Source organism: Simochromis diagramma, unplaced genomic scaffold (genome assembly GCF_900408965.1).
Source record: "Simochromis diagramma unplaced genomic scaffold, fSimDia1.1 OVJJ01000284.1, whole genome shotgun sequence".
Taxonomy (NCBI): Eukaryota; Metazoa; Chordata; class Actinopteri; order Cichliformes; family Cichlidae; genus Simochromis; species Simochromis diagramma.
Window position 1 is genome coordinate 911,337 of NW_024386871.1, and position 12,802 is coordinate 924,138.

At 41.2% G+C, this 12,802-nt stretch overlaps 1 protein-coding gene across 2 annotated transcripts in view; it reads right to left on the reverse strand.

Annotated features, from left to right (window-relative positions):
* Positions 1–1,897: 1,897 nt before the first annotated feature.
* Positions 1,898–12,802, reverse strand: part of LOC120733382 (ephrin type-B receptor 1-like) — a 127,356-nt gene continuing 116,451 nt past the window's right edge. For both annotated transcript variants that reach the window (XM_040031503.1, XM_040031504.1), the window contains exon 20: positions 1,898–9,494. In XM_040031503.1, the coding sequence (XP_039887437.1) occupies positions 9,383–9,494 (112 nt within the window). In that variant the 3' untranslated portion in view covers positions 1,898–9,382. The remainder of the gene's footprint in view (positions 9,495–12,802) is intronic.

Consider the following 12,802-nt stretch of genomic DNA (forward strand, 5'->3'; position numbering starts at 1 on the left):
AAGTCCTCTGAACTATGTATAAAACTATGAAAAACAGTGAACTCAACCATATCCTTAAAAAAATCTCCTCATTAAAACTAAATATATGCAGCAAACTGGCGAAGTGGCGATGAAGGTGACAACATATGGAAATTACTATGTTATATTGTTATCCCACTATTAAAGTGTGAGAAGGTTACACTGCTTAAAAAAGTCCTTCCAGCACAAACTGTATATACAGAGCAGAAGCTGTATAATACATGTATGGATCACCCCCCCACACACACACACACTGGACGCCCCCAATACACTCAGTTCAGATAAATGGCATCAAGAGTTTTAATAAAAGTGGGAGAAATTAATCGATAATCAGGATGTTTAAACGTAAATGTTGTTAGCATAGCATAGCCCACCTGGCCAAACTTCATAAAAGCTTCTGCTAGCTCTTCTAAAACAATGCAACACTATACAGTGTCTGTGAGTTGTAAATGTAGCCATACATGTAATAACAAATCTCAATCTGTTCTCTGTTTGGATTCAGAAAACAAATCATTTCTATTATTATTATTATTATTATTATTATGAGGTGCTCAAGGTTGAGTTTTGTAAGCTAACAGAGCCTAAGTTGTGGGCTTTATGTCATGGTAGGCTAACCTACTGATAATCCATATACAGCATAAAATATAGTTGAAGTCACAGCGAAAGACACACTGTGGAAAACAGTCAGAGATGAATAATAACTAAAGATTTATACTTTCATTGTAATGTCAACAAGTACACATACATTCACTGGCTAACGGCTAGTCGATCACAAATGGTTAACTAATGACTATACCCAGGATAATACCCTTTTTAAATCTACACATCATTTACAAAATATTTGTATATAAATATTTTGTATTCAACATGAACAGAAACTAGTGACTGAACCTATAAAATCATTAGAAACTATATACCGAGGTCCCACTTTTACACCTACACCCACCCTGGTCATTAAAAAGCATATAATCAGGGCATTTCCACATCCATCTTTTGTAATATGTGCCAATACAATGGATACATATGCTTTCTTACATGATGTGCTCATCCAAATCTCTGCATGGCAGATCGAAAATATCCTTTCAAGTCCCACAAAGAACTGTATATTAACCCAGCCTGTGACGAACTGTCCAGCTTGTGTTCCCCCTCTCACCCTGCATCACCTGTGACTCCAGCAACCCCGAGTCCCAACCTGATAAACTTTAAATTTCCTCTTCATCACAAAACAGAACTGATTTCCTGAAGTCATGGGTTTGAATTGTCTTCTTTATTGACAAACAGTGCATTGTAAATGTAAGAGTCAGAAAGTTTACAGCTACAAACTCACGCACAAAATACAAACATTTTACTGTACACTGAACAGCACTCACACGCACACACACATCCACACACACAATATATTACACCCACACGCGCACACAAACACACAAAGATGCACAGGCTTGCGCATATTCACATTATTTTACAGTAGTATAATACATGACAGTGGGATGCTCTGACTATATGAGCAGTAACACCTAGAACGTTATTGTTGGTAAACAGAGAAAGGCAGATGCAGCTGATTATTGAGCTGCTTTTTCTTTTTTCAAGAGAAATAGTACATTACATACATACTAAAAGGTATGGCAAGCAGTTCGAAGGAAAATAAATTACCATGAGAAAAACAACAAAGTGGAAATTTCTGCAGAGGGAGTGTGCACAGCCAGTCTGCGGTTTAAAGAAACACTTTGTGTAAAATGAGATTACAAAGCTCAAAAAGCTTAGGTTGCAACGCAAATATTTATACATTCGGGCAGAAGACATATATTGTCACAGTTTGGGGAAATATGCTCATCAGAATTCTTTGTATTTATTTATTTATTTTTCCTTTTTTTCTTTGTTTTTTTTTGAAAAAGACTTTAAAGAGACATTCCCCGTACAAGTTTTTCATTATTTTCTCCTGGATTTGTGAAGTTACACAAATATTTTTGTAATTGAAATACTTCCCCGTCATTCCATAACTGCGCCAAATGATGTGGCATCCTTTTGGTGCCTAAGCCGGACAACTTGAAAGTCACAAAAAGAACTCAGTAAAGAAAGGGTCACACATGGGAGTCGAACCCTCGACTCCTGGATGAAAGTCTTGTGGATTGCAGACTTCATCAATCATTTAAATAAGAACGTCTCATCCCGGAGAGCTTGAAATGCAACTGAAAAGAACTTGCAGTTGTAAGGGAATATATTTTTCCGAGTGAAAGCAAACTCAAATGTGTTTTCAGCTAAGCGCTAACGTTAGCGATTTAATAACGACCCCAAATTATGAGGCTAACTTGCTCATCAGGTATGATAGATGTTCACGGTTTAGTTTAGGTAGCACGCAGCAACGAAGTACAGCTGAGGCTGATGTGAATTACTGCTGTTTCTCACTTATTTGGTTATGAAGAATTGGACAAATTAATCTAATGATGATGCTTTAAATGTAGCAACATCACTACACAAAATACAACTCATCCCAAGGGGAACGTGAACCAAATTTCATTGTGATCCGCCCAATTCATGTAAATAGCAGTTTCTGGTAACCCATAGTTTTGAATATGTCACAGGGGGGCAAGAGGAAAAATCAGAGGACCACCAAAGTCAGCAGACTTTATCTGTTTGGGCCTATTAATTTCTGCTGAGCATCCCAGAAAACCCCTTTCTGCCCTTTCAGTGTGCACAGCCACAGCGAGGTCAGCCTTATGAATCGCTGTGAACGACTGGGCGCGAGGAGCAAAGCAGGTGGAAAAGAGGAAAAGCCCATTACTTCCACAGCTCCGGCATAAATAGTTTGCTGAAAGCCCACAACAAAACAGTGTGGGGGTCTTTTATGTAAAGAATAGGCGCCAATATATCCTTAAGAGATGCAAGTTCAAAACTGCTGGAGAGAGGAGTGCTTCTAACGCAGAACGATTGCTTGCCTTCAAACTCTGAGTGAAAAAGAGACGGTGGAAATGCGGACTGGAAGCAGAGTGAGCAGTTCAGAGAGGCTGTGGGCATTAGGAGAAGAAGGAGGACAGCTGGGTAGAGCGGAGAGGGAGAGAGAGAGACAAAAAGAGAACGAGTAATCTCTCCACACCCAGCCTCATTTTTATTCAAACACAAGTCGAGCTTTGCCTTTGCTCCTCCACCCCTCTTCCCCACCCCGCTTCTCTCTTCTTCTGCTAATCCTTCCCCTTCCCTTCTTTCCCCTTCTATTACCTATTCCCTTTTACTTTTTCCTCCCCTCTCTTCATAACTCTCACGCTCTCATCTGGTGCCTCACCTACAGTATCTATTACACCAGAGAAAAAGCAGAGGAGAAAGAAAAGCAGCCCAGTCTGACCAGCTTTCAAAAGAAAAAAAGAAAATCTGCAATTAAAAGATAAATCCACCCTAAAGCACTTAGAGGAGACTCACCCTGCATTTCTGGGCCTACTTTGTTGTTTAGGTGTCTACTTTTCTCATTTTTGTGCGTAAGTGGCTAAATATAGTGTGACGGCTACAGTGGAGTCTGAAAGGCAATTTTATCTTAAAGATCTTGCGGTAAATGTCGGGTTTTGATGACAGTTCTGCAGAATAACAGAATGAGGGCTTTTGTCATGTGTGCCTTACAGCAGCACTTACAGCGAGCAGAGCACAATGCATTGCAGCTGCACCAGACGTGGAGTTTTCGCAAACGAGATGGGATGTGGTCACGGATACGTTCACGTGCTCCCAAAACGATCAGGTGCCGCTTTATGTGCAGGCGTGCAAATGTCAACACGACACAAAAGCCCTGTGCAAAATGTATAAATGACAAGTGGCATATCACGTTAAAACAAAAGCAGTTCCAGGTCTGTGTTTTCGTACTTGGTATGCAAAAAAACTGAAGACGAAGAAAAGAATCAAAAAGAGAGTGTGGGTCTGTATTTTCACCAGAGACTTCCTGTCTCTCTGCACACACAAACACAAACACATATGGGCATGCACAGTGGTTCACCCTCATCTCAGGTGCCAGTAGCATGAAAAGAAGCGCTGCTGTGCAAGAGCGAAGGCAGGGAGTAGTGCTTAGGAGTGTTGCCTCTGTGTACTCGAGCCAACTGATATGATGAACACTTATTACACTACTGTGCTAATAAATTATTAGGCAGTAGTCTGAATACGAGGCTGCAGCATGACTGCAGCAGCCAGCATCAGCAAACTCTGCATGCAGAAGGAAAACTAGTCACACGATAACAGGATAACAAGCACTGAGTTTGCTGACTGACTCTGATACAAGCCTTACAGCAGTCCTAAAGTTCCCAATTGGTGTCTTTGGCAATCTTCTGCACATAGGAAGCATCTCAGGCAGTAAGGATGTCTGCTGGCATCAGCAGCAGCCAACAGGTCTGTTATACACAGTTAAAGATGGACGACCACGTCATCTTTAAACTTTAAATTGAAAACTGGACTGCGTTTGTAAAAAAATGGGGAAAATAATGGGCGAATGTTGCATACACCACTTATACACTGCTCCAAAAATTAAAGGAACGCTTTAAAACACAGCAGATATCAATGGGAGAAATATCATGCTGCATATCTATACTGATATGGACTGGGTAATGTGTTAGAAATGAAAGGATGCCACATCATTTCTTGGGAATGAAAATGATCAACCTGCAGAGGGCTGGATTGAAGAATACAACTGACATGAAATTATGATGTGGAAAGCTGGTCTGCTTTGCAAAACTGTCATTTTGCTGACTCAAAATGGTACTCAGCAGTTTGTTTGGCCCTGTCTGCTTTGTATGCTTGCCTGAAATTGTTGGCGCATGCTGCTAATGAGAAGACGGATGGTGTACTGAAGGGACCTCCTCCCAGACCTGGACCAGGGCGTGGCTGAGCTCCTGGACAGTCTGAAGTGCAACCTTGTAGCATCAGCTGAACTGAAAAATTATGTCCCAGAGTTTGTCTGTTGGATTTAGGTCAGGTTATCATGCCGGCAGCAGTGACACTGACCCCAGCCAAATGCAAAACTAGTAAAAAAAAAAATCCAGAAAGATAAGGAGGGAGAAAATATCCGTCGACCTGTAACACTATTCCTGTTTTGGGGGTTGTCTCACTGTTGCCCCTCTAGTCCACCTGTTAGTCTCATCAACACCAAAGTAGCTGAAACTGATTAAGAACCCCCTCTACTACTTAACTGGCCAGATTAATAGCCCAGAAGTTTAATGGTCTTGATGCTACACTCTGATTAAAAAGTAGTCCTTCAATTTTTTTGAGCAGTGTACAGCAGTGACAATGTAGCCACGCAAAAAAGCATACCCAACTTGATGATCTATTTAGCTCTAAATGGGACTATAATTTAGTAAATGAACATTGCATTATATTAAATAAGACAGTTTAAGGTACTTTGGCACTGCCTCCACTTTTTATACCCAGTGCCTACCTCTATGTTGTATACACAGTCTGTGGTTTGTAGTAATGACCAGCAAAGTCACACATACAGCTATGGCAAGCATAGAGGGGAAAACAAGTCACCATCTGCTCTGCTTCAAACAAGCCATCACACAGGACTCAACAGAGTTCAAAACCCTGTTTAAGGTTATTCTTCCATTTTTAACACTGGCTAGATTCTCAGCACGTAAAATGCTGAGTGGGAGAAGTGTGTGACCCAATGTGCAAGCGTATGACTTGGCAGTGAAGCGTGGTTGGTCCTGGTACGAATCAAACTCGGAGCACAAGATGAGTTCATTTAGTTTCTGCCAGCAGTGTCCCCGGATAGGGCACCTTTAACTGGTTCACACTGACAAGAAATGATCCCATCCGCAGAGCGACGTACGCCAACCAGACTGGGTCTTCTAAATGTCAGCGCTAATTAAACTTCACACGAACACGTACAAAATATCTCCCTCGTCCTGTCTTACACTTATTTTCTGCCGTGCTTTCAGAGCTACTTTGCCACCATCCACGATTAGTTTTCATTTTTAGTAAGCTGTCACTATGCTTCTTCGCTTCTTTGTGCATGCATGCCGATTTTTTTTTTTTGACTATACTCTCTCTTGTTGCTTTTCCAGCAGGCGCACACTCTTCAGACTAGAATTAGTTTCTAATGTGGAACTGGGACACAGTGAGTGTCTTAGGCAAACTTTTCATCTTCAAACTTTTAAAAAGTTGACAATGAGTGGGAGATATTTTTTTTTTTCATCATTTTATTTTACCATCACATTTCATTGTCTTTGTTTAGTTTAGCTCGGCTCACTTGTGTGTGTGTGTGCGTGTGTGTGTGTGTGTGTGTAAAAATAGCAAAAAATGTCAATGATGGACTGTTTCTTTTGAAATAAAAACTTTTCTATAGGAGAGAAAATGAGAAAAATCTAAAACTTAACACAGTTTAGCCTCAAGCTAGAATTCAGCATACATTACAGACAGCATAGCTACATATCTGGCTCCTGACTTGTTTACATGCTCTCCTTTCTTTTTTATTATTATGATTTGTTTTTAGGCAACAGATTCAGGGTGGATTAGCTTTTAACTCAGAAACCTGCTTTCACAAACTCCATCTTTAACACTCAAATCATCCTCCTGAGGTTCTCCAGGTATCCCCTCTGTGGCGAACACTTGTGCTTGAACCAAGACACGCAACGGTATAAACACAAGAAGTGTCATAGATCACTTATGCCTTCATTGGGGTTTGGTTTTGTTTTTTTCACAAACACTGACACAGCAACATGTGAAATGGTTCCCAAAACTAACATTTACACTTGCTGAGAAAAAAGAAAAACATGAATCGGAAGAGCAGACACACTCGACTACAGATGTTGCATAACGCAGCAAGATGCCTGTCTGTGTTGATAGTTTTCATTTCCTCTGCATGAATTTTGTTTCTTTTTCGTCTATTCTTTTCTTAGGTGGCATTCAATATGAGCTTTTAGGGCGCACTAGTTGTCTCGCTCTTTATTAAACCCCGGAGCCAGGGCTGAAACTGTTTTCTTTCTCTTTTTTTTCCACAGGCATCTATTCACAACGAATTATGCCTCTGAACTACTGACACGCTCCCAGTTGATCTCAATACTTCCTGATAAAATGCTCAATAAGCTGCTGTTGCCAGGCAACAAATGCAATTGCGGGCCGCGCCGTTGGAGTGGAGTTTCGGGGAAACAAGTGCAAACTGAAATGTTTGGAGGTTTTGTTTTTTTCTTCTTCTTGGTTTTAAAAAAAAGAAAAGAAAAGCCACAGACCCCTTCAATGTCACAGTGTTCATAAATAAAAAGACTTTGGGGCATCCCAGCAGTGGCGAGCGGTGGTGCGAGACAAACACAAACACAGCATTTATTTATTTATTTTTTTTTGTAGGAGCCATGCAGCAGTGAAAGCGTGTTAAAAGCAAACAACTGTCACTTCTGTCATCATGAGCCCGAGCTCGCAGCGGATGACAAATAAAATCATAACATCCAATCAGAGGTGCTGATGGATAATCCGTGCACGCGTGTGACCAGAGGGGTTTTTTTTGGCGGGGTGGTGGTGGTTGGAGGCAGAGCGAGCCTGCTGTTGTTTCACAGCTGGTAATCCGCTCAGCGCTGAGATAAAAGAGATCTCCCAGTGCTTCTCCACCAGTGTGCCCTGTAGTGAGATCAGGCCTTCTTTATATCATATTTTGTTAGGACGAGCTTCAGTATTTAGAAAAAAAAAAAAGATAAATAAGTCACCAGTTTTGCCTCTTCACTGAAAGCATGTGGTATTTCACTGTATCTCTTCTTGTTTGATCTCTTTATCTCTTCTCTGACACTGAAAAGGTTGCCGTCTGCAGATGAGGAACACGGATAGGTCATTTCCTGTCATTTCATCTGCAAACTGACGCGGCGGTATTAATCGGAGATGTCAATCGGGAAATGAGACTGTCAAAACGGGCTCTGACGGCAACGTGTCCGGCAGCCGGCGAAAAAGAAAAATGAATGAAAACAAAGAGTCCTGCATGGCTGCCTGCTGCTGAGCGATGAATGCCACCTGGATGGCGGCCATGACAAAGTTTAGACGGGAAGATCTGTTTCCACGCGTGGACAGAACATGAGCGTTGGATTTCTGGTTGGTTTTGTGCTTGGCTGGCAGGCGGCTTTAGGATTTGCAGCCAAATCACAAGAACACTGGATACCTTTGGTGTCTTTTAAAGATTCTCTGGACACCGCGGCGCTTTCACAACAGGTGCAATCTCGATAGCTGGTAATGACACAGTACCCACAGTCTTAAGCTGCTTTATTCTTCTGCGCCACCAAGCATGCATGCGCTTTGATTCCTGGCTCAGAAAAGAGAGACATACCACTATGGTTTGAATATTTCTAATTGGCTTTACTCAGTGGGCATTTGTGCTGATTGTGAAACATCATCCATTATGAGTTCTCTGTGAATTAAGTACTTTAAGTAGGCCAGGCCCTGGTAGCACTTTCACTGAACGAGTTTATCTTTTCATGGCTGCATGGAAAGTACAAAAAAAAAGAAGGAGAAGAAAAAAACCAGAACACTGAAACCTATTTTCTTTCTTTTTTTGTCTGCAGTCCACAGCACTTCAGAGTTTGCTCCAGTGATGATTCAGGCGGGGAAGAGAATTGTTGAGAAGTCACAAATACTCCAGCGACACTGAACTGTCTGTTGCTGTTAGCGAACGCAAACGCTAATGAGCAAATAGGAAAGAAATATCCCGTATCACAAATATGTACAAACTCTTCAATATGAAGATAGCTTTTTTTTTATTAAAAAAGGTCCCCTTTAAACGGTTGGCTCTTGTCAGGATTCAGATGGTAGCAATTTTTCAGGAACACGCTGAAGTAGTCTCTGGATTTAACAAGCCTGCTCGCGCGTCTCGTCTCTTAAAACCCTTTTTGTCAGTCTTTTGGTCCGGTTTGTGCCCCTTCATATAAACGTCTGCTCAGCCACTTCCTTCTTCAAAGCAGAGTGTTTTGTGTCCTCGTGTAAAAAAACAAAAACAAAACAATCTTCCTTTAATTCAAGATGGTTTAAATGGTCTGTAGATTTCAGTGATAGCATTCACAGTTACGCTGGCACGTGGAAAAAGGGGGGTAATGATTTTAGAGCCTCATGATCAGTAAGTTTTCCTTTTTCCCCACTTATTTTTGTTTTTACTCTTTGTGAGAATAATGCATCTATACTGAATTTCTCCCAGGAGCCATTTTTGTTTTGGAAGCTAAATGGCATAAAAGAAGTCCGTCCTGTCACTGGGGGACGGATCTGTCCATGCAGACACACAAATGGCTAACGATGATTTTTTGAAAGCGCGTGAAGTGATTGAGATCTCCAAAAGCAGCAAACTTAATTGTATGAGCTTAAAAACGGAAGTATAGGACAGCCTGCTTGCTCACAGACTGCACCCAGGTCGAGTATTTCCCCCGTGTGGCTACACGGATTCGGTGGGAGACTGATCATCGGCTTGGTGCCTCATCAGCTGCACGCTGGTCAGGATCTTCTTCTGGTGTCCGGCTAGAGACACTCCGATCCTCTGCAGATCTCTGGGAAGACAGAGATACGGATATGAGGTTTGTCTTCATAACAACAATCAAATATAAATTGAACACTCCATGTAGTACACCATTTACAAAATCAGTGTTGTGTGTGAATGTGTGTGTGAATGGGTGGATGACTGGATGTGTAAAGCGCTTTGGGGTCCTTAGGGACTAGTAAAGCGCTATACAAATACAGGCCATTTACCATTTTACCATCCTAGCCCCTCTGCTACACCTGACCCACCTCCCGCTTCCTGTGTTTACTGTCACTACCCAAAAAAGGCACAAAAAATCAATTTTTATATGGTTATCATTGGAACTGCTGTCTGTAGGATTGTAAACCAGGAAATCAACACTACAGTAAACATGAGCAGCGCTTTAACTGGCCAAGAAAAGGTGCCAGTGCTCACAACAGCTTGAACATGTAGTAGAGTCTGTTTGTAACTGCTACAGATTAGTAGCTTGTGTTTAACTAACAGGGAAGATACAGGAGAGGCCATCACTGAGTTATAAAGTGGGTGTGACTAAGGTGTAGGGGCACCCATCCTTGTAGGCACGATTGTCATAGCAACAACAACCACTCACTGACAAGCTTCAATAAACTGCTAGCATCAACTAAGCTAGCTCTAGCTCAGTTAATGCTAATGGCTCACCACAACTATCAACTTCTGCTACACTTTGATATTGAAATGGACCTCGCTCTCTCGGGATTTGGAAAGCGATTTGAATGGCTGGAGGATCTGAATAAATGTGACTGGACTGGAAAAACTTTTTTTTTTTTTTTTCAGGATTTCAGCATGAACACCACAAAAAAAGCAAAGCAATGAATTCACAATTCAGTTCTGTAACGCATGACGTCACCCCATTGAAAGTGAATGACAGGCCAGAGTGTCGAAGCCTAAACCGCAATACACAAATCCTGCCTCAGTGCAGTGCCGAGTTGTTTCGATGAGCAGCTCTTATATTTTTGCTAAAAGTGGTTGTCAGTCAAGAGTTGTTGCTGCCTGCTCCAGTCTGTGCGTGGGTGCAGGGGCACACATACACAAACACGGGCATGTTTGTGGGTTAACTTTGAAAGGACATTTATTGACATTAATGCATTCTCATGTCTCTTGCTTCTAAGTTTAACTACCGCAACTGAGTGCCACACTATTATCCGAACTGTAACCTAAACCGGCTTTAACCTTAAAACTAAAACCTGTAACCTAAAAAAAAATTAACAAACTTTGAAGAGGTGCTGATCCGAGCCAGACTGGTTTTCACAAAGATGAGTGGAGAAGTCCAAACTATATTTTTGACTAAGTTCTTATGTAAGGATGGCTTTGGTTTTCTGTAACAAATAACAGATTGTGGGTTGCATAAAGCTGCAACCCACAATCTGCCCGTTCTGTGCAGCCACAGTTTGAACTGGCACAATCACACACAACATTCAGTGAGTGTATCCTTAGAGCTGTCCTCCTTTCAGTACAGTAGCTTTGTGATTGCTTGCATGTTTGGCGATATCTGTAAGTGTTAGCTGTTAAGAAAAAACAGCCCTGGTTTAGACACACTCTGAATGTTTACTGCATTAGCATATACTGTGTAATAACTTCCTTTCTTAATTCGATAAATAGGTACACCATCCATTGCAGAAAGATGTATTTAGACTGAAAATTTGAGGCATCTTGAAGCCCTTCCAGTTACTGTTCGCCTAAGCCTCATCAGAAATGGTCTCAGTGGAAAGGTGGCTGTCAAGACGCTGTGCTTTAGGGACCGAAACAGGGAAAAAAGGCTAAATCATACAAAACTACACAAGAACTAGAACTAGATTGAAAATCAGTGACAACAGGTCTTATGGAGTGATGAATACAGACTTGAAATTTCTTGTTCAAATCATCACTAACATGTTCAGAGGAGGTCAGAAGGTAACTACAGCAGTGAGTGTCTAAAACCATCTGCAGAGCAAAGTGTCCTAATTTGGGGGTTTGTGGATCCTGTCTAAACTGATGGAAATCAGATTTTTGGTCCACCATGCAATACCATCTGGAAAGTGCCTGACTGGCAACAGCTTCATTTTTCAGCATGACAGTGATCCCAAACACACTGCCAATGCAGTAAAATCATACTTGGACAGACAAAAATACACAATGGAACACTATCAGTCATGGATTGACCTCCGCAGAGCCCAGATGAAGCAGCGTGGGATTATCGTGACAGAAAACAGAACAAAAGGCAGCCAACATGCAAAGAAGAGCTGTGAATGACCTTTGAGAGGCCTGGAGAACTATTGCTGAAGACTACTTAAAGAAAGCACAAGAAAGCTTACCTAAGAAAGTTGAGGCTGTTTTGAAGAATAAACGTGGTCATTCCAAATACTGATGTTTATGAAGAAAGTCAATATTTATAACTATGTATTGGGCTTATATGCTATAATTTCTACTCATGTTTCAAAAACTGCTGCAGCTACTCTCCATTTTACCAGCAAAATATAAAGAAATGATGGGCGGTCAAAGACATTTGCACTGTACTGTACATTACTACATATTAGCTATGTAATAGCAACATAGCATGGGCAGAAATTTGAAATCAGTACTATTTTAGAGACTGAATACCTAATTAAAAACTCCTAAAAAGTGACTTCGGGTAGGTATTCCCTCCATTTTTCTCATATTAGTGATTCATTTTGCATGAAAAGTATTTTAAAGTTCACTCAGTATTCTAACTCTGCCTTTATTACACCGTAACTGTGTTAAAATACACTTAATTAATCCCGTTGGTGAAATTTACCCTCTGCTTTTGACCTATTTTAGCTATTTTAGGAGTGGTAGACAGCCACAGTGTAACCAATGGGGACCAGCTCCAGGTCTGGCGCTTTGGTCAAAGGTGAGGGTGGCAACCACGGGTGGACTATTCACAGATAGAAAATTAAGGACAGGCCCAACAGCTGTCTAAATGAATTAAAGAGACACCTCTCACACATATATGCAATCTTTGCAGGGTAATTCAGACAGGATAAAAGTGATCAACCCATTTTTTCTAATGACAAAACTGAAGGTACATTCATTGATTAAACCCTGCTAAACTGTGCAAATTTCTTTCATGGACACATTGCTTTTTATTTGTCTGTAATATAATGGCACTTGGAGCATTTTATACCATGAGGCATAGAAAAAATAAGGATGGCAGTAAGCAAGCCAGATACAGAGAGACAGACAAGTGTTCACACAGTCAGCCAACCAGCTGCCCCACCAGTCTTCCAACAAAAAAGATGCCGACTTGGCAGGATCAGCTAAGTGTGAGACTCAGGCAAAGAGAAGCAGACAGACAAAAATAGA